This window comes from Mizuhopecten yessoensis, unplaced genomic scaffold, assembly GCF_002113885.1.
Source record: "Mizuhopecten yessoensis strain PY_sf001 unplaced genomic scaffold, ASM211388v2 scaffold10933, whole genome shotgun sequence".
Lineage (NCBI taxonomy): Eukaryota > Metazoa > Mollusca > Bivalvia > Pectinida > Pectinidae > Mizuhopecten > Mizuhopecten yessoensis.
In genome coordinates, this window is record NW_018408794.1 from 171743 (window position 1) to 193133 (window position 21391).

At 37.1% G+C, this 21391-nt stretch overlaps 1 protein-coding gene across 1 annotated transcript in view; it reads left to right on the forward strand.

Annotated features, from left to right (window-relative positions):
- Window positions 1-17378, forward strand: part of LOC110463804 — a 31663-nt gene extending 14285 nt beyond the window's left edge. The window contains exons 2-18 of the mRNA XM_021518680.1: window positions 262-378; window positions 713-841; window positions 1625-1894; window positions 3265-3394; window positions 3648-4812; window positions 5024-6221; window positions 6430-7149; window positions 8599-9237; window positions 9462-9578; window positions 9790-10100; window positions 10530-10631; window positions 11023-11179; window positions 11736-11919; window positions 12938-14556; window positions 14767-16035; window positions 16212-16721; window positions 17021-17378. Of these exons, the coding sequence (XP_021374355.1) occupies window positions 262-378; window positions 713-841; window positions 1625-1894; window positions 3265-3394; window positions 3648-4812; window positions 5024-6221; window positions 6430-7149; window positions 8599-9237; window positions 9462-9578; window positions 9790-10100; window positions 10530-10631; window positions 11023-11179; window positions 11736-11919; window positions 12938-14556; window positions 14767-16035; window positions 16212-16721; window positions 17021-17289 (8906 nt within the window). The 3' untranslated portion in view covers window positions 17290-17378. The remainder of the gene's footprint in view (window positions 1-261; window positions 379-712; window positions 842-1624; window positions 1895-3264; window positions 3395-3647; window positions 4813-5023; window positions 6222-6429; window positions 7150-8598; window positions 9238-9461; window positions 9579-9789; window positions 10101-10529; window positions 10632-11022; window positions 11180-11735; window positions 11920-12937; window positions 14557-14766; window positions 16036-16211; window positions 16722-17020) is intronic.
- Window positions 17379-21391: the final 4013 nt, after the last annotated feature.

The following is a 21391-nucleotide window of genomic DNA, read 5'->3' on the forward strand; positions in this document are numbered from 1 at the left end:
GTAGAACAAAACGTATACATTATCTATTGATGATTTTGAAGGAATAACTCGAGTTGGATTAGTTATATTCTAATTTGATAATTCGTGTAATCATTTGAAATTAGTTCATTATATTGTGCTTCCTTCATAATTTTCCTGATTTCTATAGTTGAAATAAAAACGCTGTAAAAATTATGAATATGTATTAAATTATTTCATTACATACCCTATAATTAGTATGAAAGGAATTATGACAATTTAGAATTATATGATATTTTACAGGATGCCCGAACATCGCCAACTGTATCACCACTGTGTGTACGAGTCTATCGGATATCACGTGTGCTGAGTGCCAGAAGATATTGTACAAACTTTACAATTCCGACAAAGAGTGTGCAAGTAATTACGATAATAATTGATTTCATTTTGTGCATTTATAAATAGCAATAAGGTATAGTCAAGCATTTATCGAGTGTGTTAAAAAGGTACCTCTTGTATATCTATACGTACATTAAAAGCTGATTTTCAAATATCAGAGAATAAGATCATTTGCATACGGGACTATATGGGATTTTATTAACACATAAATGGTATTGTACATGCCCTTTTATATTATTCACACATCTAACATAATTGAAATCATGCTTTCATACTTGTTAGGTTATGTAGTCGATGTCCGACAACAGATACCATTACTTTTTCAAATAAAAAACTATTGATCTTTTATCCTAAGGAACTTGTTCATGGGAGGATCGGTGGTGCTGGCCCGGATCCTGTGGCAGTGACAATTACGCCAGGGATTGTAGATGTGACTCCGAGTCGTTCACTACGGTGTTTGATGACAGCCAGGCCCGGTGTCAACGTAAGAAAAAAAGATAAAATTGTGTTGTCTATCTTATAAATTTACATCAATAACTTGCCAGCGAAGAAGGATGTACTTTCTCATAATGCTGTAAGGTTTTAATGATTTAGTTTGGTATTGAATAACTGAAAAACAAACAAATATACTCAAAAGTACTTACTCGGTAGTAAAATTATTTAAAATCAAATAGAAAATAAGACTTTCACGCAAATTCAATAATAGTTAATGGAAAAATGAGCAAGTTATATATAAATTTGCCCTTGGAATATATTAGAAGAAGCAGCGAACATAAATCAAATATAGCAAATATACCATAAAGAAATATCGTGGTAATTTTGACATGCATATGTTCAGAAGAAATGACGCCATAATAAGTAGAATGACACCAACAAAATCAAGAAGGCTAGTCCAAGTGTCCGACAAGGGAAGATGTTTCTTCTGCACTTGTTTCCTTGTTAAATGAATGAAAAGTGAACTACAAATACCACAGTTGAGCTATTGGCGGGTTAATAACATCACATTGTTAGTACCAACTGTCGCCAATATGGCTGATTGTGAAAAAAAAATTATGATTTGGCGTTAAAAAAAAAACACTTTTCTCATCAGAATGCCTACTGGTTTTTTGAATATACATATATATATTTACATGCCTCTAATGCAGGTAAAAACTGTCCAATTGATAAATTCATGTCACATTATTGTTACTTTGAAAATAAGACTCACATTACATGTATGTGTGATCAAAATAGACGAATGTGACCAATATTTATTTTTCATTTTTAGTTACCAAAGCTCCAGAGGTTATAACCTGTAGAATGCAGGTGGTTGACGCTAACAGCGATGCTCTGATGTCCCCAGTCCCACCAAATGTACCTACACATTGTTCCAACCAAAAGGACTTCTACGGAAACATCCAAGTCGACCGAATAATTACCAATTCTTCCTTTGAATTATCAGTCAACGTTTCTCTCGTACCGAAACCTGAATACGTCACAAACCATGCGTTTGGTGTGACTGATGTCAATATAGCCATTGTAATAAAACCAATTCTGGGTAAGTCTATATCTATATTTATTTCACACATGTTACATTCAGATGTTGGTATGCACTTTTTGACATTTTAAGTTTGAGTGTATCATGATAATTACAGTATAACTGAAATTAATAAAGGCTAAGTATGTTTTGAACACAAACAGGAGTTGAAAACTTATTGTGCGAGCTCTCGAAAACATCTGTTTCCTTTGTCAAGTCAAGAGTGTAAATGACTGGTGTTTCGACTATACACCGCTGTAAACATCTCACTAATCCACAGTGTGCTGAATCAGTAAAGTCAGCTAACAAAACTCAGAGAGATTTCGCCCAATTAGAGTCCCTTCAGTCAGGGGGACGGGTAACATGTTTACTGGATGTTTAAATGGGGTTATTAAGATGAATCAGTCATTTGTCTCTGTTCACAGACTCCCCCTTCCTCCTAACCAATATACTTGAAACACGTTTAACTGGTATCGACTACTTTAAGTATAGTTACCGCTCATAATGAATTTCAGTAAAAAAATATAAAAATAATGTTTAAACATTAGCAAATCAATGGTAAATCGTACTAAGTAGAGTTGATTTTGGATGTAGATGATGAATATTGACATGTGAATATGTTTATTATAATGAGTAATATACGGTAGATTTTTTACCAGAAAGATATATATTTTGAAGGCAGTCAATTAAAAAAACATTTTTTTAATTTTTTATTGTTGTATAAGTACCTTATACAACAATAAAAAATAAAAATGTGTGAGTACTTGTTTGTGTAGATTTTTTCTTCTCTTAATTCTATTTATGTCATGACTGACGTAATAGCGATTTATTCAGTAGTTAAACAACACAACTTGACGAGCTGTTATGACAACGATCTATCATGTTGATGATACACATTTCGTCTATGCGTTAAAACCAAAATATCTACCGGCTGGTACATCCGTGATAAATTAAATTCCCATTGGCTGGGTTCATATTGCCCCTAATCTTCCATAAGTTCAATGTTTGTTTTAGACATTTTTACACTGTTGATGGTATCATTCTATAGATAAAATGCACAAGCTTTTCATACATAATTTTTTGTTAAACATTGTACATGGTGAGTATAATTTTCATTATTTGAGGAGTAAATAACATCAAAACATGTGCTGATCTACTCATTCGCAAAAATATTATAGCTAGCCAGATAAGAATATTCTGTATTTTCAAATAGATTTATTATATATAGGTCTTTATATATTTTTGTACAAACTTTCATGGAGAGCAATCACCAAGGTATATTTAAGGAGGGTATGGTCTCCTATAACATTTTACTGCAATTCGGGGCACGGTATCTTTGGTGCATTTTGTGGAGTATTTCGTTGTTAAGTAACGTCCGTTCTTTTTAACAGGAACTGAAAACATAGTGAAGAATATTAGTCTCCATAGTGACCCTAACAGCAACAATCCGAAACAACTGCTGTCATTTGACAAAGTTATTGGTAATAACAGTCCACCAAGACATTTGTCGAATGGAGAAAGGTAAAAGATTCTCATAAAAAAAATATATGCATGGTCATTTTGGTGTAAACATATCTGCTATGGTTGATGGTTGAGCACAATTTCAAGTAATATATTGAATCATTCGATGATTCAATGATTTTTTTTAAAATGTTTTGATTTGTAAGTATTTCTGAAAGTTGCTTAAAGCATTTGTTGTACGATTACAGTATATTTCAATGATAATCTGGCATACACTTATGTAATTGCTCATGTTTATAACAATTCGTTTCAGAATATGCTTACGATTTCTTTCAAGAGGCGGTGGCCATCTTGTCTCAAAAAATATCATCACACGTAAAGAAACCGAAGTTGCTTTCTTAAAGACGTTTACCGTAAAAGACTTGTGTTATCATTATGACAACGCTCACCCTGTACATTGCCTCGAGCAGCATATATGTACCAGTGGACTGCTAGATATTGATAGCCGTATCCTTATCACTCCAAGTTTCCAGGTAAACGTATCTGGATGGGAAGATCCGTCCCCTGTCTCCGGAAACACTGAATATGCTTCCGGTATAGATACGTACATGACCAACGTTTATGAGGTAAAGCAAGCAGAGCCAGGCTGGCTAGATGTCGGAAGAGATCCTATTGTCATATCGCCAATAAAAGCAAGCCAACCTATCAGAATCATCATTCCAGAAGACCGACCTAATCCTGCCTTATACGCAGTTGTGTTAGAGGTCAAGGACGTTGCCAATAATGTCAAACAAGCCAGGCGCTTTGTTATGCTTGATAATTCTTCAATGGTTTTCGCAAGAGATGACAAACCCTTTTACTCCACAACAACAACGACTAACACTGCTCACAAGTGGCAAACTAATCATGGAGCCCTCTGCTATTCTTGGACTGACAGGTATTACAACGATAAATTTAAGGATCTGAATCTGTTACAGCCAATAAAACCAGACTACCACGGTCACATCACTGGTATATATGAACAGATATCTGGACTTCTTCCCGTTTCTGGAACGGAAAATGTGCATGGAATAACTGTTTTCTACTTTTCGTTTGCTAATGATACAAAAACAATTCATACAAAAGAAAAAGTTCCAAATTTCACATCACAGAAAATATGTTTGTCCCCGACCGTGAATGATGGAGAGACCTATCGTTTTGATGTCGAGGCACAGGACATAATGAAGCACAGCTATTCTGAATATTTATACACACACATTGACTCTAGCAGACCCAAAATATTCGACATAGGACTAACAAAAGACGGTTATAAGCTTTTAAACGTCCATAACAGTTCGGATCTCTCCAAAATGGTTTTGGAGTTTAATGCACTGGACATACATAGCGGTTTGTACTCTGCTGATTGGTCTCTTGGCACCTCTTTAGGAGGGAGCGATATTGGGAATGGATCGGTTGGAGTGAGTCGCCTTGCACTAAATGTAAGTATACAGATGTACATTTGTATGCTCCACAATCTCTGAATACCCATATATAGACAGGCCGAACAGGAGTTCTGTTTCAACGATATCATCAATGTATATTGTATCTTGCTTTCTCTATATCAACTTGAACTAAATAAGGGGGATATCAAACTAATGATAGGAAGAGTTGTATATCAATATAACGGTTTAACTTTTATCTTTTTAATAGGAATCCTGTCCAGAACACTCGAACTGCTACTGTCCTTCCGTCGGTCCTTGTGCTCACTTCAACTTTACTTTGAGGCTTAATTCACTTGTTAACCTTAATACTCACGTTGGAAATCACAACCGTGGGTACCATTTCACGATTACAGTGACAAACGAAGCAAGACTGGTTATGGTAGAGCACATGGAGGTGTTGACCGACGACTCACCGCCGGCCACTGGAGTTGTCAGAGAAGGGCCAGCCGGAGGACTGGACATCGATTACACTAGTAAGGAGTCATTTGTTGCACACTGGGATGGATATATTGATCACGAGAGTGGTGTTCGTTTATACAGAGTAGGCTTGACAAGATCATGTTTGGAACAAGACACGTTTAGTGGTACAAAAGTAAGTGGCGGTGTATACAAAGACAATGAAACTGCGATAATCGAGACTACATTTAAGTTTGCCCGGTTTACACTGCCAGAGGAAGGCCAATACTTTGTCTCTGTAGTGGCGTACAATAATGCTATGCAACCTTCATATCCTGTCTGTTCGGACGGCATTTTGTTGGACAAGACTCCCCCTGCGGTAGTCAACGTTACCATGCGGAGTGCATCTGTCATTGAAAAGGTGATGTGTTCTAATGAAACAGCATGGTACATATCAAATAATTTGACGCGATATAGAGTGAACGATGACATGTGTGACGAAATGTGTAGAAATACTTCCGTGAACAAATTTATATCTATATTACCCGAAGATTCTTCACACGTATCAAACCACTCAATAGCCTGCAAGATTGTTGACAAACTTGGGATTATCTACCTTCCAATTGACCTCATTCACCTCCACTGGAATGTTATTGAAGCGGAAAGCCAGGTTCATGAGGTTTATGTAGGTATCGGTTCAACAAAAGACAGCGGTTCAGCTCCAGATCTGGTAGACTTCCACAAATCTCCTCATAAGTATTCCTACAAGAAGAGACACATTGGCCTGAGTGACGGGGATGAGATTTATATTTTCCTTAAAATCACAAACAGTGCTGGCCTTTCTTCCGTGTCCTCCATCGGTCCAGTTCTTGTAGATGAGACCCCACCTATCTGTCCTCCATCTCTTCCTGTCAGTATAGAAAATGGTTCTCTGTACACCTACTGGGATGAGGGAACATTTTATGACAACGAACAGAAGGAACCGATGACTACATTTTTATACCGAGTTGGTAAGGAAACACTAAAATATTTCGGAAATACTATCTGTAAAACATTATTGTTCAAAGTGTTGAATAGTGTATTATAATTGATTTTTAAGACAAGCATAAACATATTATGCCTAAACAGCAAAAGATATATTGTTTATCATTTTGCTCTCCTGTCCACATCCTGACAATTGCAGGTATTTTGTTTCACTTTTGTTCTTTTTTTATTTAGGTCAGGAAGACGTCTACGTATCAGCGTTCCAGCCAATGGGTGTTCCAGGCACTGCAAATTGTGTTACAAAGGAGAAGATTTGTTTGACTATTCCACTTTCGGATTTACATGTGTATGACGCTGACATAAAACTCACTTTCAACATCCAGCTTCACGTGTTTAACAATGCAGGTTACCACTGTACGGTGGACACTGACACATTTCATTTACCGTCTAGGATTCCTCCAGGACACGGGGTCCTGTATGACGTCACACATGACCTCAGTGTGAAAAATATGCAAGATATCGACGTTTTAATATCGTCAAAAGAGTTCTGCGTCACGTGGCAAGGATTTGAACACAATGATGACATCGCATTCGAGGTTGGTATTGGAAGAATACCGGGATCAGATGATACTACATCATTTCATGATATCCCAGAAGTAGATGTCTACTGTGAAAATGCGAAAATCCTCTCATATTACCATCGGTACTTTGTGACGGTACGTGCGTTTACCTCCGGAGGGACAGCGGTAGCAACATCGGATGGATTCACAATTATAAATTCCTCAGACATAACAGCTTCACTGCGTGTGTATGATGGATACGGTTGTTCTAGTGTCTCACGAGCTTTTCCTGTACAACAGGTCGGAACAAGCAATATATATGCACCTAGCAAAACGGACCTGCATGTCGGTCATGTGTACACACTGGAATCTAACACGAGTATAACAGTCGAAAGTAATGACGTCATCCTTAGAACATATCGGACAATCGATTCGCTTCACTACTATCAGTTTATTCCACTAAACTCGAAACCACAATTTACAATCAGGTCTGAGCTTGACCATATCTTCGGCTTGAGTGTCTTGAACTGTATTCCAGATGTTGACAGTCACTTTGTGTTCGAGACTGTATCCCTGCACTGGAGCATAGGCATATTGAATCGGTACATATCCCATTACGAAGTGGAACTTTTGTCACTATCGCACGAACCTTCAGCTGAGCAATCCAGTCCTCCGGTAATCATTGCGTATACGAAAGTGTCGGGACAGTCGATGACCAGCACCTTTGATGACACAAGATTAGTCAATGGTCGTTATTCGGTTATTTTGAGACCTTGCGTAGAATACCGATGTCTTGATTCAGTAAGAACAGATGGTTTTGTCGTTATTGACCAGGAGTATGACAGTTTTTACGTATCATCCTCCCTTCATAAAACTTCACATGTTTGTTCCGATATAAGCCTGAGTGTAACCGACATAACCTGTCCAATCGGTCCATCTGACGTCACATCCGGTGGTGTTGGGCTACGTTGGGGACTTTTTCGGGATAATGCCGCGAGGATACAGTTGACTGGGTGGAATTCACACATCCTCAGGAATACAAATAGAACTGATGTGTTGGTAAGTACAACAAATAATTCATGGATACAGTTGAGCCTCGGTATCCAAAGATCCTTATTTCTTACAATCAAATGCCACTTTTACTCTTTTTTTATCTTGCAAAAATGGTTGCTCATTGAATGTTGAACTGTTGATAATTATTTCACATTTTACGTTTTCATATGCAACACTTAAAGTGTTCAAATTCCACAATTATGCATGGACATGTATTGCTATTTTGGTTTTTATATTTTCAATACTTAACGGATAAAACCTCAATGATTTGTTCGTTTTGATAAAATTCATGTATAGCTTTGCAAAAGGGCTTTTATCTTCTTTTGTTACTTCAACATTCCAAAATTCCAATATTTGTACTGTACATGTATTACAAGATTTATGGTGTTTTGTAGCGAAGAAAGATCATGTAATATAATGATATATAAAAGGATTGGTTTAGTAAGGTTTGGTTTAGTATTGTTTTACGTCCTATCAACAGCTATGATCATTTAAGGACGGTCATATTACAATAGAAAATATGGGTGGCGATTGTGATAGGTATATCAATCAGTTTAGTTAGGGCCTCATCAACAGATTAATATGTATATATATATAAGATTGGACGGCATATGTACAAATCATATCGGTTATGTGTTAAAACACTTAAAATTCCCGTTTCCATTTGTTTCATTAACATGGAATTTAATGTAAGATTGTATCGGTACATCACGCGTCAATTTTTCTTTTCAGCTGTCAAAATGCTTACCGATACCCCTATATCCACATGCGCACCTGTTCACTTGTGTAGAGGTATACTGTCCTTTGGGATCCAGAGGTGTCAAGTGCGTTCCACTCATAGTAACAGAGGACCCTAATATGTTCCGGAAATTCCAAATCTATGAGATAGACGCTGATGCGGACGACGTTAGAAACAACAAGGATTCATTCTATGCTGCAAACATCGGTGACAAAATGTCCTGGTTACACGAAGCCGAGCTCGACTTCACTGCCGAACCTGTTCGTCCAGGTGGGGTTATCCTGGGAATGGGCGATCAGCCAATCACGTGGTTCCTTGTTAGGGATTCAAATAGTCTCAATCAGTCGTGTGAAGAAAATCCAAATTGTGTTGCAATTGTGCAAACATTCGGAGGGTTTTCCGCTTTCCGTGGCGTCAATCTTGAAAATGGGATAATGTACTTTATATGTGCAGACATAAGTGATATCACTGGGAATAATAGAGATGAAATGCCTTCATTTCAAACGTGCGGAAATGGGTTTTTCGTAGATATAAATCCGCCTTCTACTGGTGACGTCACTATAACATCCGAGAGAGACTACATCATAGATCAATCAAGCCTTGTGGTACACTGGGACGGATTCAAGGATTTCCTTGGATATAAAACTTTAGGATATCCATTTACTTTAGCATCGTTTACGTATTGTATAGGTCAGTATTTACTAATCGCTTTGACAAATCAAAGGCAATACAAAACTGTATTTCAAATGAAGATGGTACACTGTAGATAGTGATTAATTAACTTAATTGGGATATATTCCTTGAAGTACAATGGATTGTGTATATATCATTCTGTGTTATCTACCTCGATAGTATATCCCTTTTCCCTTATAATCAAATAACGATTACTTATACTTGTTGTTTTAATTACAAAGGAAGTGAACCATTAGGACAAGACCTGGTGGCAAAAACCAACGTCGGCTTGTACCAGTCCATTATAATTCATAACCCAGCACTCCGACCAGGAGAAATGTATTACGCAACAGTTACAGGTAAGTTTATACATAACCTGTCACTTCGCCCTGGAGAGATATACTAAGCAACAGTATATATAACGTTTAGAGGTAAATATTTACATTGTACAATACAATGTCAAGGGGAGAATATATGCCAGTCACATCTTCCATCAGAAACTAGCAGCTCAATAAAATTAGATACACTATGATATAGTCATAGTTTTTTGTTCTCTTCAATATGTTCTAGCGTTTGACCACGTGGGACATTCAACGTCTGCCGTTTCAAAAGGTGTAATTTTTGACAGTACTCCACCCGTGATTGAATTCGTGCAAGTTGGAACCTATTTGAAACCAAAAGCTATTGTCACAGCAGAAATCAGCATCCATTTGATCGGTTGCCATGATGATGAAAGTGGAATTTCTCAAACTCTACTAGGTATTGGATCGACAGAACACGTACCCGACATCATAGACTATCAGGGGTTTACAGGAGAGTTTGCTTCTCTGTCTAACCTCACGGCATTATACGATGGTCATCAATACTATGCTGTTATTCTTGTAAGTATTTATCACTGGAAGAATTGGTTTTGTCCGTTTGAAGGGGAAACATTTTATATTGAAATGCAGTATCGGCAATAAACAATGGTTTAAAATAGATACTTCATTCTCATATAAAAAACATCTCTTTTTTATGATTCAAACTGCACATATTTTGGACCATTTTGTAAACCGTTACTGCATAAAGAAGAAAGTTTCCTTTCACCGAATCAAATTTTCGTTTTAACCCATTCACCCAGTGTTCATTTCGCCCTTTACATTTGCTTGATATGTTTCGTATGTTATTTACNAAACCCCCCCCCCCCCCCTCCCCTCATTATGGAGGGCGAAAAAGGCAGAGGTTTAACTGTGGCTAAAATGTATCGGTATCACTTTGACACCACGACAACGTCTTATGAATGTTTTATACACTAAACTATTGTGTCAAAGGTTACAAACGGAGCAGGACTGTCTTCAGTGGCGGCTTCAGACGCATTTGTCATAGACCGGTCTTCACCAACAGATGGCGTTGTACGGGATGGTCTTTTAAATGTGAGTCTATCTAAATGTTCATAAATATGTATTCAATACATCAACACAGATGAATTAATATGTACATACTATTATCACGTTGTTTAATCTAATCAGTGTCGGCAACCATTTTAAATGTATGAGTGTTATTTTGTTGTTAAGAAATTAAATGCTTCCAATTGTGATAGGCTGTCAAGTATAATACTATTAACGATTGTGTTGATTGCCTGTCGATTATGATTAATACAACAATTGGTTTTTGAACACATGTTGATAGAATGCACGGATTGTACCATTTGACAAACTACCCAATCATCGAAGAAATAACATAAGTGATAAATGCGCAAATATGTATGATAACTATTCATTTTCATTGTGAAAAAGAATATGTTGTGTATATTTCTATATTCAGTTTGATATTAACTTCCAACCAAACACGACTCACGGTGGTTGTAACTGGTCAGGCTTTAGTGATCCGCACTCGGGGATCAGGTACTACTCGGCAGGGTTGTCAACTATGCCACTCGGAGATGACGTCAGACCTATGTCATTCACTGGAACTAGAACAGGTAAATCGTTATCGAACATAAGTATTGATGCGTAATGTCGATAATAATTGGATGTGTTGTGATAGTTGGAATGAGAAATACACCACTCCATAGCAACGAGCATTCAATATCTTACACTGTATTTGCTAATGTATCTCATTAATGTTTTATAAATACATTGTCCAATATTATACACAGTGTCATAAAGGATTTTTTTATCCAAATGTCTTAAAAGAGACTCTTCTCTCGATTGTAGTTCAACATGTTGTGGGACAAAGCCCCTAAGACTGAATGACAAAATAAACTTATCTCAGATTTTATAAAAAGCTTCTCAAAGAAACACCGGAGAGGTGTCGATTTATCAAATGGGTCAAGATATATCGTACATATGAAGTTGAACTGAACATTTATATTTGCATTTTTTTTTAATTTTTTTTTTTTGTATTTTGCTTTTGTTATTGCTGTGTATTTATAATATCTATTCGACCATTACAGAATCTAACTCTCTGCATACACTTTCCCCTAAATGTTTTACTTATATAAAATAGCTCAATGTGAAACAAATATATTTTTTAAGAATTTCAGTGGACATATAGCTGTGTACCTGGGACTACTTACTACTGTACGGTACGAGCTTGTAACGGAGCTGGACTATGTACGTCTGTATCATCTAACGGTTTTACAACAGACTATTCTCCGCCAACACCGGGAATTGTCCATGTTGGTTTTGACGGTCATCACTCCAGATACTGGGCGCATGCGTAAGTGATGAACAGTTTTATCACATAACACATCCTTAGAAATAGGGGATTAAAAAACTATAATCGAATTGTTTGGTTTTGGCTTGCACACCATGTATGTTGCAATTAATATTACATTCATGAGATGGTGACAGTGTCTCAGGATTCCCGCTAATTCATGTAGAGGCGTAAAATACAAAATGGAAAAAAAATCAAGTTTTATCTTAAATATCTGAGGTACTGCAAACGAACAAAAGTTAACGGTATTTTTATTTTAATGGTTGTTTGGGTTTTAAACAATGCGCTTTAATATGAATGCTCTTTTTGAAGCTTTTATGTATTATTTCCAATTGCATATATTGAAAGCGTGCTCATTCATGCATTTGCTAATTTGATAAAATTGATTAAACGCTACGATTTGTGCCGGCTAAAATAAGTATTATTATACATTTGTATTGGAAAAGCTTGCTTTAACGAGTGAAGGAGGACGTAGGTGTTTCCTATATATACTCACAGAAACGTTAAATGGTCTCACCATACAGTAATAATGACTTCGGCTGATTCTTCAGATTAAAACGGGACATAATGTGACAAATATTGCACGCGCATCAATAATGATAACCATTTGTAAACAGATGTGTTGCCTTCTGCTTCACTGTTTTATTTTTATATCAACATGGTATTTTTTTTTAAATCATGTGACCTTATAAACGTATTTGGCAGTCATGTGATTGCGATAGCATGTGCAACTTGATTAAACGTTACCAAGATATAACTGATGCATAATATCTAATATTCATGCGCATGCGTCATACACAGTTCTTTCAGATGCAATTTTCGGAAATTGTATAGTAGACATATTGAATTGTTCAACTAGCATAAAGACAAAAATTATTGATATATTTGAGCATTAAATGCATTTAGTTAACATTAACATTTTTTGCATTATTTTGTTCGTTTATCCGGATGGCATTTATAATCTCCAGGAAGTCCATATGAATACAGCTAAATGCTGCAGTATTTTTTGTTTATATTTTAGAAACTCAATTCAAGTTCAGTGGTTTGGATTCGTTGATGCAGAATCTGGCATAATGAACTACGAAGTCTGCGTTAGACACACCGACAACAGCAACTGTGATATTGTACCGTTTACAAACGTGTTTATGTCCAACATGATGACGAACCCGGTCAATCTGCCACAGAAAGTGCCGCTGACTGTTGAGGTCAAGGCCTACAACACCCTCAACATGTCTGTCAAGATTGTTTCGGATAGTTTTATTGTCGACCCTACGCCTCCTATCCTGATGACTGCTCCTGTTCTAGGAGCGGGAAACGGTGAAAATGATCCACAAGTTATTGTACAGTCGGACCCATCTCTTGTAACGCTGACATGGAAATTCAAAGACGATGAAAGTCCTATTATAAAACATATCGTTTCTGTAAAAACACACCATGACGGACATACACCTGTCGAAAACGTATATTTGTCGACGGAAAGTAGTCACATATTTACTCTCGAACCTCGCGACTGGTTGAGACCTGGTGATTCCTACACAGCTATCGTGACCGCATGTAATGAAGCGGGACTTTGTACATCGGCAACCTCCAACGATTTGCTTGTTGATCCGACCCCTCCTCATCGTGGAGGATTCGAAGAACCCCTGACATGGCACATGTCTTCAGACTCAAACGAAACTGTGTCGTTCATTAATCTGACCTTGCACGGATTCAAGGATACAGAATCAGGAATCAAGACTTACTACGTCACGGTAGGCGACTCCTACAGTGGATCAGAAATAAGTAACGGATTGATTACCTTCCCGCCGTCAGGATTAAACGGTGAATTGGAATTAGTCCAGCTGATTCTGACCGAACACCTGCAATCGGGACGACAGCTGATATTTTCGGTCTGGGTAGAGAATAACGCTGGTCTATTTAGTGACACTGGCAAAGTGACTGTCACTGTAATAGCGTCCGACAGTAAGATCACTTACGGGTATTTGGAAATTCTAAAACATTCTTGCGACGCAGAATATTGCAATAGGGATTGCACGTGCGCCGTTATAACACAAAAGTGCCACACAATCGATGTAGATACCGATTGCAAAGAAGAAAATAAAACGGACGATTATGACTTAAGAATCCATGTCCATCACGGAGGCAAAAACAAACAACGAGAAGCTTTATCGGCGACTTCCGCCTGTATTTCTGCCAATTGGACAGTAACTGGAACACGGGGACAGGGCATCAAACGAACAGAGTGGAGCATGGGACAGCTAGACATGCCAATAGGAACTGGAATATTTGATCCTTTACTGGAAAATCTGTGGTATGATATAGGACAAAGGACATGGGTGACACATTGCTTGCAAGGAGCAAACCACCTACTGCACGACACGAGTTATGTAGTGTACATCAGAGCGTGGACATCTACGTCAGACTTTACTGTCTTTACTTCAGCTGCGGTACACATAGATACTACGCATCCGTCTGTAAGGAAAGGGCAATACATCAGAGAAAATTTAAACGAATCGTGTGACCACGACATTGATTTTACAACAACCTTGGACACGCTTACCGCGTGCTGGTCGGGTGTGTTTAGCGACCCGCAGAGTGGTATTGATATGTACTTTGTCGCGCTAGGGACTATTCCAGGAGGTTAGTACTTCATATTTAAATCGATAGAAACAAATCTTATAGTATGTAGTTAACCTTCAATTTAGAGCTAATGATACATCGTAGATGAATACACTCTAAATAATATAGGTAAATCTGGATCCAATTGAATTTAGATAACATCGATAAGTATTCAAGATGCTCCCAAAAATATTTCAGCATTTGTTATTTTTGTCTGGTTTTCTTTTTCAGGTGACGATGTCATATCCATAAGCAAAGTTGGGCAGAACACCTCGACGTCATGGGTTAATTTAACGCTTTCTCCTGGTACAAAGTATTACGTTAGTGTGACGTGTATAAACCACGTGGGGATCCATACAACGATTGTATCTGACGGCGTTTTGGTTGACAACGAACGTCCCCATGCCGGCGTTGTCTTTAACACTGACAGCTTCCGTAACGGTCATGCGCAAAACACTAGAGATGTCGGAGCCTCGTTCTGGGGTTTTGACGACAGACATTCTGCCATTGAGTCTTTTTATATCGCTTTACAGATATCAAATGGAGATTTTACGACGGATAATATTTCCCTTAAATTCCAACATATAGGTTTAAGAAACACATTCACATTTTATAACACTTCTCTAGTAACAGGACAGTGGTATAGGTTTGCCGTAAAAGCTCGAGACGCTGCAGGATTCGAAAGCGATCTTGTGTATTCGCCTCGAGCTTTGTTCGACTCGACACCACCAGTTCATATTGATATCACAACGGTTTCTGTGACAGAAAAAGTGGCTTCAACTAACGGAACTTTGTATTGGATGAAGGAACTGGACGATGTGACAGGACCAACTGTATATAGACTGTATATTTCGTCTGCGAATATTACTTCCTCCAATCTTTTCGAAGTTTCGTTTGAAAACCAAAAGCAACTCCATTCCGTAATAATGGAGACCATTGGAACATACACAGTCGCCATTTCTTTCACCAGCTCGCCGTTCTACAAAGGTAACCGTTCAATATCAGTTCTTGCGCATGATATGCCTATATACGCTGAAATTGATCTCACCTTATTAACCTCAGATGACGTCACAGTGACAGGTCAGACGAACAATGTGATCGATGTACAACAGGTCTCTACTACGGAACTCCAGATCAACGGCAATATTATAGACGCTGAAAGTGGAATCAGGGACATCTATGTTGGTCTGGGATCTAATCGAGGTGGATTCCAAATGTATCCTCTTTTACATGTGTCGTCGTCTTACAATATCCTACTTCCGGTAGAGGCGCCTCATGGGCAACCAGTGCACGTAACTATAACTACTGTGAGTCAAGCCGGATGTTGGAGTCACTTTCACTCACGTCCTGTCATAATGGATCACACAGCACCAATCATATCAAACACGTTGATGACTACAACTTTTAGTGTAGATGAAGTTCAAACGCTGACAAGTGTCAAGGTCACATGGAAGGTCACGGATGAACAAAGTTCTTATATCGATTGCTTCTGTGAGATAGGTAAGTACACATTTTCCTTTACCTTGACCTTCGTATTAAAAGTTTGATTAGATCTAGACTTTAAGGAAAATATCTAATAAAATATTAATGTAATCCGTTGTTCATTTTGAAGCAATATTTCACTGTTAAGCTTATTGAAGGCAACTGATGATGTGTCTTTGAAAACAATGTTACAGGAACAAACATGATGAGCGGGATACTGTACCGTGGTAAAGGCAAGAGCGAGTGTGAAACTCCCTATACGTATATACAACATGGGACTAATGTATTTACACGTATACGATGTTTGAATAGCGCCAATCTACAACAGTCAACCTTGGTTGGTCCCAAAACTGTCATTCTTAGCGCACCGAATGTCGCCAAGGTGAGAATTGCATTTGATACCGCTTATGATACAGCTTTCGGTCTTCCGGTGATACCGTCCTCGTCGAAGTTAACGTTCTCTTGGGAAAATTTTGACGATTCTTACGGAATCAAGAGTTATTCGTACAGAATCTATCGAGGCACTCAGGGTTTAACGGAGTGGGAAAAGACTGACTTGCGCAATTATGCTTCGTTGGACCATACAGGCAAACATGACGACGGTATCTACACTGTAGAAGTGAAAGCATGTGCCTATGACGGGTTGTTCTGTCAAGTTGTAAACGGATCGGTTTTGATTTCGGGGATTTCGCCAAGCCTAACAGGTGCGTCATTGTATTCAAACATAATAATTACGGAAGCAAATATATATTGACGCATTAAATGATACAATATAGACCATGCGTTATCTAAACAAAATTTAAAATATTCACAATTTTGCTTTTCTTATTTTCATATATGCAACCTTATTCCGTATCGCTAATTCCCACGTGTAATTATTTAGATGTTCGAGTTTTCTCATAAACTGTGTAACATTTCAACTTTTTCTAACAGTTAAAAGAGATACCTTTTCGGAAAGTTATATTTTGAAAAGTAAACATCATAACAGTATGATCACTTCCAGGGCTTCCTGCGGCAGTCACTAGACAAGATGCTGGCCTGGAGCTGGTATGGGACGATGCATTTACGATACAACCATCATTACTTCCCCGATATACAGTCACGGTCGGTTCTGAGAGAGGTTTTGTGGACCTAGTACGTTTTGTGGAGACTACAGAGCAACGCCATGTTATAATCGATTATTTCAGCGGAAGTGACGTATTCGTCGTTATCAAGTGTTCCTATGTAACAGGATTATTTACTACATTCAGCGGAAAGTTGCCCGTGTTTTGAAGTTTATTGTTGATTTTTGTATACTGAAACATTTATAATCAGGACAATATGTAGAAAATACCATAAACTGATTCGGAAAAGTCATTTAACATAAGAATTAGTGTGTTTTAGTCTATCAATTTATGCTTAGAACAATATTAAGTTCAATGTTGTTCGTAGTGCTTGCTTTTGAATATAACACTTAAACATTATATACTTGCGAATTTATTTATTCGTACATTTTACATTCATTTTCTAATACCGGAGTTGTAATTGAAAGGAATGAAATGCAATCTCGGGAACATGCATATTTTAAAAATACATACTGTTTTGATGTTGGCATAGTTAAACTTATACTAAAGTTTTCAACGTTAAGTCAATAACACACACCAGGACCGACGACCCGCTTACATCAATCGAATTGCTTTTTTATCATATATTATTTTTTGTTCACAAACTATACTACCTTTACCTTGTAATTGTATTTTCTAATGCTATTGTCAAAACTCTTTTGCTTTCGTTACGATTTGTTCATAGATTTGCTTATATTATTATTAAAGTGTGAACTAGCTCTCAATTCGAATCAAGTGCCGTGGATTATTACTACTTGTTATAGCCTTTCCTGCTTTTGGCGTAGTATATGTCGATGGACATGTATATTGTAAAAAAATATAATAGGAAAACGTTAAAGGTATTCCCTCTATAGTTCGTATTCTGTAATTACATTTGCATGAGTGTACACATATGTACATTTCTTAATTACTAGAATACATAAATAAACACTGGCACACATTTGATTGGTTTCTAGACAACATTTAAATGAAAGAATTACAAGAGGAATATCATTACCACGTCTGTTGCAAAGGGATTTTGCATATACAGCCAAAGAGTGCGTGAGTGGGCCCAGTCCCAGAAAACCTTTATTATCTTTAGAAGTTACACATAAAATTCCTCTCTATCACATTTATTTAAAAACAAAACGTTCGCCAGGATCTTTCAAAATTATAAAGAACCCATGTTTACATATTCAATCGTTGAGATTACGTAACTTTCAGTCTCACTGGTTTATATATCTAAATCATGTTGTAAACGAATGACTCCAGTTGTAATCTGGCCATTTTTAACAAAATTTGTAGTTTTCTTCGAACATGTATCCTGTGTTTATAAGTCTTATTGAAGACCAATCAGTAATTAGGACTAAAGCTTGAACATGTTTTTCCCGAGAGTGCAGAATTCGAGAAAAAAAGATTTGTTGAAGAAACATATGAAGTTCAATCGCAAGAAAACAAATACACCATCGTCTTTTAAGGAACCGAATAGGAGACTAAAACAACTGCATGTGCTCCACTAAAATAACACCAAACACAAATGCATATCTACCAAACTCGCTGGTATGTCCAATTTAATTTATATATAACGTTAATCACAAACATAATGTAACAGCGTGTCCGAATGAGGTATTGCTAAAGTATTATTCAATATACATGCAAATAGGTTCTCTACAGCCTATGAAATAGACAGGGGTTAAAATTCACTATGTAAGTAAACTAGTCGAAACTAGCTCTGTACACTGTCATCGCCCAGGAAAAACCGGAGTTTCCGGAAAAAACGGAGTTTCCGGAAACCTGTGTCCAAAGGCAAGTGCAGAGTGGTCTTGAGTTTAACGCTGAACTTGCGCCAACAGATGAACAGTATTTACAGGTAGACTATATATATATATAAAGGATACCTGTATGATAACTAATAACGAAAAGCATTTGATTGTTATATATTGAGAGTTAAATACTTTCGAAATGCTTTGTGAAAACAAATGACTATCTAAAAGGAACATGAAAGGGTTTATGTGACCATTGCTTCGAAAGAATGACAGCTAGAAAACCAAACTTCCTCTCCTCGATGCTGGCTACCAGAGAGGCCACAGTCGTAAATGGTTTCGGAGGTATAGCTTATATACCATTCCAGATAATCCACAGGTCCTCGTGATGTCTTGTAACAGACGGACATAGAAAGTACACAGCACTGAAGAAGCTGGTGTATAGCAGAATAGCACACTCGCTACCATCGGTGTTCTAGGCAGACATAGTAGACCCCCTCCAACACATCCGACTCTTCGTATCCTAAATTCTAAAATAGAAACAGGTGCCTGTTAATAGAGAACAGAATACTATAATATACACATTTAGACAAATTTTTTTTAGATTAAAGAGTTAATATTCAAGCGACTATATAGAGACACGATATACAAACAGTTACAGCAGTTACATATACATTAACCGTAACCATCGGAAGATAGCCACAAATCTTAAAAGCGTTAGTGATAATGACATATATTTGCCCTTTTGGTGATTGTTTAGCCTGTATGTAGAACTACGTATATACTAATCGGTATTCGATAGGCAATATCCTATTGAACGAAAGTAATATTGACTGTGTCAAGAAAAAGTATTGGAGACGAATATTTACCATACTATTGTTATTACAAGGTCGCTTGGTAGGAATAGTGAGTAAATCAACTGGTGCGGAGTTATCAGACATCCGTTATGACCGTCCCTCATACCCATCCTACCAATACAAACATTTGGATTTTTGGCTACATTAAAGTAGTAATATAAACATTTTGTTTAAAGCGAATTTTCTTCAGATATTGACTTTCATTACTTCTTTTGAAAAAAAAACAGTTTTTGATATACGTTATTGAAAAAATATATCTTTATCTGGAAATATTGAAATAAGCGAATGTTTTTGACATACGCTTTAGCTTTTGAATCGTTTGATTAACGAGTATACTCATTTGTAACAGGCAAAAGAATGCTTGTACATGTTTTCAATTTGTGTGACAACAGGAAGCACCTCGAAGAAAAACATGTCCTTCTGCTCTTACCTTTATCTCTGTATGTCTAAAAACATCCGTTCATATCAGACTCAAGTTTAAAGATATATCGCCCTCTGCTCGGTTCTCCCCTATAGAATAGAGCTACAACATGGGCATTAGCATGATCTTTGCATCCCCTATAGTGTATAGCTACCACAAGGGACTGTAGCAAAATTAACATACAATGAACATATTGAGAGTAAAACACAGAAAGGTACTTTACTGGAACATACAGTAATAGAGCAGTTTACAAATCAAAGTGATACTGAAGACAATATAAAAGGTACTTCGTATCAAAGAATTTATATATGCTTAAACGTTTGCGTATGCTATTCTGTTAAATAAAATCAGAAAAGCAGGACAGGAATTTCACTGCACCCTGTACTCTACATGTAAATGTCCTTCGCATGTAAATATTTTGGTTTTGTGTCCCTGAAAACTGACCGTGGTGTGCCATATTTCTCGTAGGCAACATTTTTTAAATATGTATATTCTATTTAGCTTTTATTTATATCAGCTATACATAAATATTGGCATGTGCATACTGTTTTGCTAATTTGCTCAACGCAACAAAACCGTGAGCATTTCTACATCGCGAAACTTTGAATCAATACAGAAACAAATGTGATTTCCCAACCTCTCAATGTAACAGTTAAAACGAAAATAATAGTTATGCAACGAATTGTCTATTAAAAAAATGTATAATGTATGCTTATGCATAGCAATTGTATTCTATTCTTAATTAACTCTATAACATTTGATAAAATAATCATTTAAGAAAATTAACTTAACTCGAATATAAAGCTATACTCAGATATGATAATAATTATATACAACATTTGATAAAGCGCCCTATCTAGCTAACATAAGCCACTCTAAAGCGCTTCACAGTACATAGATATACAATTAATACAATTAGCATATGTACATTAATCAAAACAATTTTGAGGAATTCACAGGAGCTGCCTTATCAGGGCGCTAACTACTAGTCCTATGCCATCATTTATAGTGCCACCTCACTTGAATGCTACAGCATAGATACCGCAATATCCAAACCAGACCAATTTATACCCCACCTTGGTTGTTGGAGTTTTGTGGACAGGAGAAAAACACTTTCTCTCAATATACATGCGTACGACGTCTTCGGGGATCGAACCGCGGCCGCCTGCGTGGAAGGCTGGAGTGTTAACCACTCGACCAATTACCCCATATACAGAACTGTTCACATTATAATAAACACTTACCTTTACT